The sequence below is a fragment of the Solanum lycopersicum genome, chromosome 9, assembly GCF_036512215.1.
Source record: "Solanum lycopersicum chromosome 9, SLM_r2.1".
Classification (NCBI taxonomy): Eukaryota; Viridiplantae; Streptophyta; class Magnoliopsida; order Solanales; family Solanaceae; genus Solanum; species Solanum lycopersicum.
This window is the reverse complement of record NC_090808.1, coordinates 61835116-61838837: the sequence shown is the minus strand read 5'-3', so window position 1 is coordinate 61838837 and position 3722 is coordinate 61835116. Positions and strand designations below refer to the sequence as shown.

Below are 3722 nucleotides of genomic sequence, written 5' to 3'. Positions count from 1 at the left end.
TTAATTAATTGTCATTAGATTCAATGTTGTCATGAACTTTTTCTAGGGACATTTATAGTTATTGCTAAAGATCATTTTTGCCGTAGTGATAACTCTTTCTTTTGATAAAGTTGTTTTTGCTTTTTTGATAAAGAAGTAACAACTCTTACTTTTGGTTTCTGTCAATTAAATTTGTGAACTGTAAACTTGGATAATGATCAATAGACTATGCTTTTAAAAAATATGTTAAGCAACATGCATTTTTTTTCTTGATTGTTAGGAAAGTAAGGTTGTATTTATTATTATTTGTGGATATTTGTTAGCTCAAACACTCAGAAAATTATGCTTTGAGATTTTAATATTTTATGTGCAAAAAATTTGGTTTAGAATATCCAGCTATGAATGATGTCACCTACTGATTGGTTGATAATTACATTAATTCTTTGTAACTGCATAATATAAACCATAAAAATAACTTTGGTTCTATTCCAAATAAGTTGCATTGGTGATATGAAACCTAAGCAATAGTAATGACTACTCTTCGACCTGAGGAAAAATATTTATGATAGTTACAATTTTAGGGTCAATGAAAGGAGCTGAAGGTCCTCTATTTGAATTAGTTAATTATATTCTTGTATGGACGTGATGTTTCACTCTACTTGGGAGCGTTGTTGTTCGAGGATTTTTGGTCTCTTCTTTAACTTCTGATGTTGTTCTTTATAAGTCTTGGAATTTAGAAAATTTCATTACTTTTAACAAACTATTTCCATGGAGATTTCATAGACTTCTTTCTTATACTTAAAATATCTCTATGACTCATTCTTTTTGTATAAAAAATCAAAAATAAAAAAAAATATAGCCCTTTTAAAATTTTGAATTGCCTTTAGATAAAATAATCTTTACAATATAATGTATACATTGAAAATTCAAATATTACCGAATGGTCAATGTGAGCTTAATAATATATTTCAATTCTATGCGAAGCAAAATAAATTATGTAGTTGTCTTAAAAAATGATACTATAATCATATGTTGTAGCCTGCACACATGATTAAAGAGTACTTCCTCCGTTTTAATTTAAGTATTTTAATTTGATTGAGTATAAAACTCAAGTATTTAAGAGATTTTAAATTTTATGATCTGAAATTTGTTTTAAAATAATAAAATTGAAAACTTACTAAAAAATGAGATTTTTTGGGAACAAACCAAAATAACAAAATAAAATAAGACATTTAAATTAGAATAGCAAAAGCATTATATAATATCCCAAAATTAAGTCCTAATAAATTTTCAAAGATTAAAGTATTAACTAGCTCGTTAAATCACTTGTATTATATGAATATAAATATAAATAAAATACAAAAAACCAATGTGCTGTAGATACCTTGTTAATGGAAAACTCATTCAGACTCAAACAAAATGAGTTTTTGTATTGTTTACAGAAGAATGAAGCCACCTAAACTCTACATGCATGAGTGTTAACTTTATTAGGTGTAACTCAGCATGTTTTCATAGCCATGCAAAGTGCAATGTGTCAATCATTTCCTTATTTCTCCTTCCTATAAATACCATTACTACCCATTCTCCATTTCCCATCAGCAATCAATAGTTTTATTTAATTATAATCGTATGATATATATCTCTCCCTCTTGTTAGAAAAATCAACAAATTATGGGTGCTAGCTGGCTTTGTTTCTCCCTTAGTTTTCTTCTAGTGTTGCATGGTACCTTTGCTCAGCAAAGATACCAACAGCAACAAGGTCAGTGTCAGCTTAATAGACTTAACCCTATGGAACCCACTGTTCGCATTCAAGCTGAAGCAGGGGTTACTGAGTTGTGGGATAAAAATAACCAACAGTTTCAATGTGCTGGTGTTTCACTCATTAGGCATGTTATCCAGTCTAGAGGCATGCTGTTGCCTTCTTACCTTAATACTCCTCTCCTTGCCTACGTTGAACGAGGTATTTTTTTATTATTATTTTTTGTCGCGAGATAGTGATAAGGTATGCAATTGATTGTAAACTAATTAATGTTACAGGTAGGGGATTTTACGGGATCATGAACTCTGGATGCCCTGAAACTTTCCAGTCATCACAGCAATTTCAGCAAGGTGAAAGGGGTGCAGGATCAAGATTCCAAGATCGTCATCAGAAGATTGGACAGTTCAAACAGGGAGACATTATTGCCTTCCCTGCTGGAGCTGCTCACTGGGCTTATAACGAAGGAAATGAAGAGCTTGTACTTGTTTGTTTCGAAGATAGCGGTAACAGTGCAAACCAGCTTGATCAAAATTCAAGGGTATGTAAACTTTTTAACAACACACTCAATATTGATTAATAAATAAATGAATCTGATTTTTCTTTTTTTTTTTTTTTTTGCAGAGATTCTTCATAGCTGGAAACCCACAACAAGGAGAACAGCAACAGGGACAGCAAGGAGGAGCACGCAGCTTCCAGAAGGAGCAATTCCAATCTGGAAATGTGTTCAGAGGCTTTGAATTAGAGCTGTTGGCTGAGGCATTCGGCGTAAGTACTGAAACAGCAAGGAAGCTTCAGGGCGAGGAGGATCAGAGAGGCCACATTGTGAACATTGATCAAGGGCTTAGAGTTGTGAGACCACCATTCTCACAAGAACAAGAGGAGCGTGAGGAGAGACAAGAGCAAGGACAATACGGTCCTCGTGCAAACGGAATTGAAGAAACCATCTGCTCCGCTAAACTCAGACAGAACATCGATAACCCTGCTCGTGCTGATGTCTACAATCCTCAAGCCGGACGCTTCACCACTGTCAACAGCCTCACTCTACCCATCCTCAGCTTCCTCCGCCTCAGCGCTGCCAAAGGAGTTCTTTACAGAGTAAGCCACATCTTGCTATTGCTATTGCTACTTCCTCTAGTTTTAATTTGTTTGACTTAATACGAATCTAATCTGCAGAATTCGATCATGGCACCACTCTGGTGGACGAATGCACACAGCGTAATCTACGTAACAAGGGGAGAAGCAAGGATACAGATAGTTGATCACAGAGGACAAGCAGTGCTAGATGACAGAGTAAGACAGGGGCAAGTTGTGATAGTACCACAGAACTTTGCTGTGGTGAAACATGCCGAAAACGAGATCTTTGAGTGGGTGGTGTTCAACACCAACGACAATGCCATGATCAACACACTGAGTGGGCGTACTTCTGCAATTCGAGGATTACCCGTCGATGTAATAGCTAATTCTTACCAGATTTCAAGGGAAGAGGCAAGGAGGCTCAAGTTCAACAGGGAGGAAACTCTACTTTTCACCTCTTCAGGAAGAACTAGCCAATATGGGAGAGTTGCTGCTGCTTAATTACAACGTTTTGCTTGCTTTTTTTCTTCCTATGTAATAAGCTAAGCTAAAAGCCTACTTAATAAAACAGAGGACCTTATACGGTCATCTTTGTAATGGCAACTCTTATTTTGTATTGTATCTATAAGCGGCAAGTTCTTGTACCTTTGGCAAATAAAAGGAGAACTAACGTAGCTTTTGCCCCTTTTTTTTGAGTTAATTTGGACTGCTTTTTCTTCTTCTTCTTTTCCGATAGCAACAAAATGGATACTCATAACAATGTTATAACTAATGGGTGAACATCAAATTATAGCATCGAGTTAGAAAAAATACTTGCTAACATAATCGGAATGGAAAAACAGTGTTATCACAAAAGATGTATTTATTAAGTATGTTAGATCTCAAGGACTACATAGGGTTTGGTGTATTC

General features: G+C 34.9%; 1 protein-coding gene across 1 annotated transcript; it reads left to right on the top strand.

Annotated features, from left to right (window-relative positions):
- The first annotated feature begins 1561 nt into the window (after nt 1-1561).
- Nucleotides 1562-3499, top strand: LOC101258989 (11S globulin seed storage protein Jug r 4-like). The gene is made up of 4 exons (XM_004246895.5): nt 1562-1939; nt 2017-2276; nt 2360-2833; nt 2912-3499. Exons 1-4 carry the CDS (start codon nt 1651-1653, stop codon nt 3311-3313), a joined length of 1425 nt encoding a protein of 474 aa, XP_004246943.1. The 5' UTR covers nt 1562-1650; the 3' UTR covers nt 3314-3499.
- Nucleotides 3500-3722: the final 223 nt, after the last annotated feature.

Coding starts and splice junctions, on each gene's coding strand:
- LOC101258989 (XM_004246895.5), top strand. CDS start 1,651: ATGGGTGCTAGCTGGCTTTGTTTCTCCCTTAGTTTTCTTCTAGTGTTG. Junction 2,277..2,359: donor AGCTTGATCAAAATTCAAGG/GTATGTAAACTT, acceptor TTTTTTTTGCAG/AGATTCTTCATAGCTGGAAA. Junction 2,834..2,911: donor CCAAAGGAGTTCTTTACAGA/GTAAGCCACATC, acceptor TCTAATCTGCAG/AATTCGATCATGGCACCACT.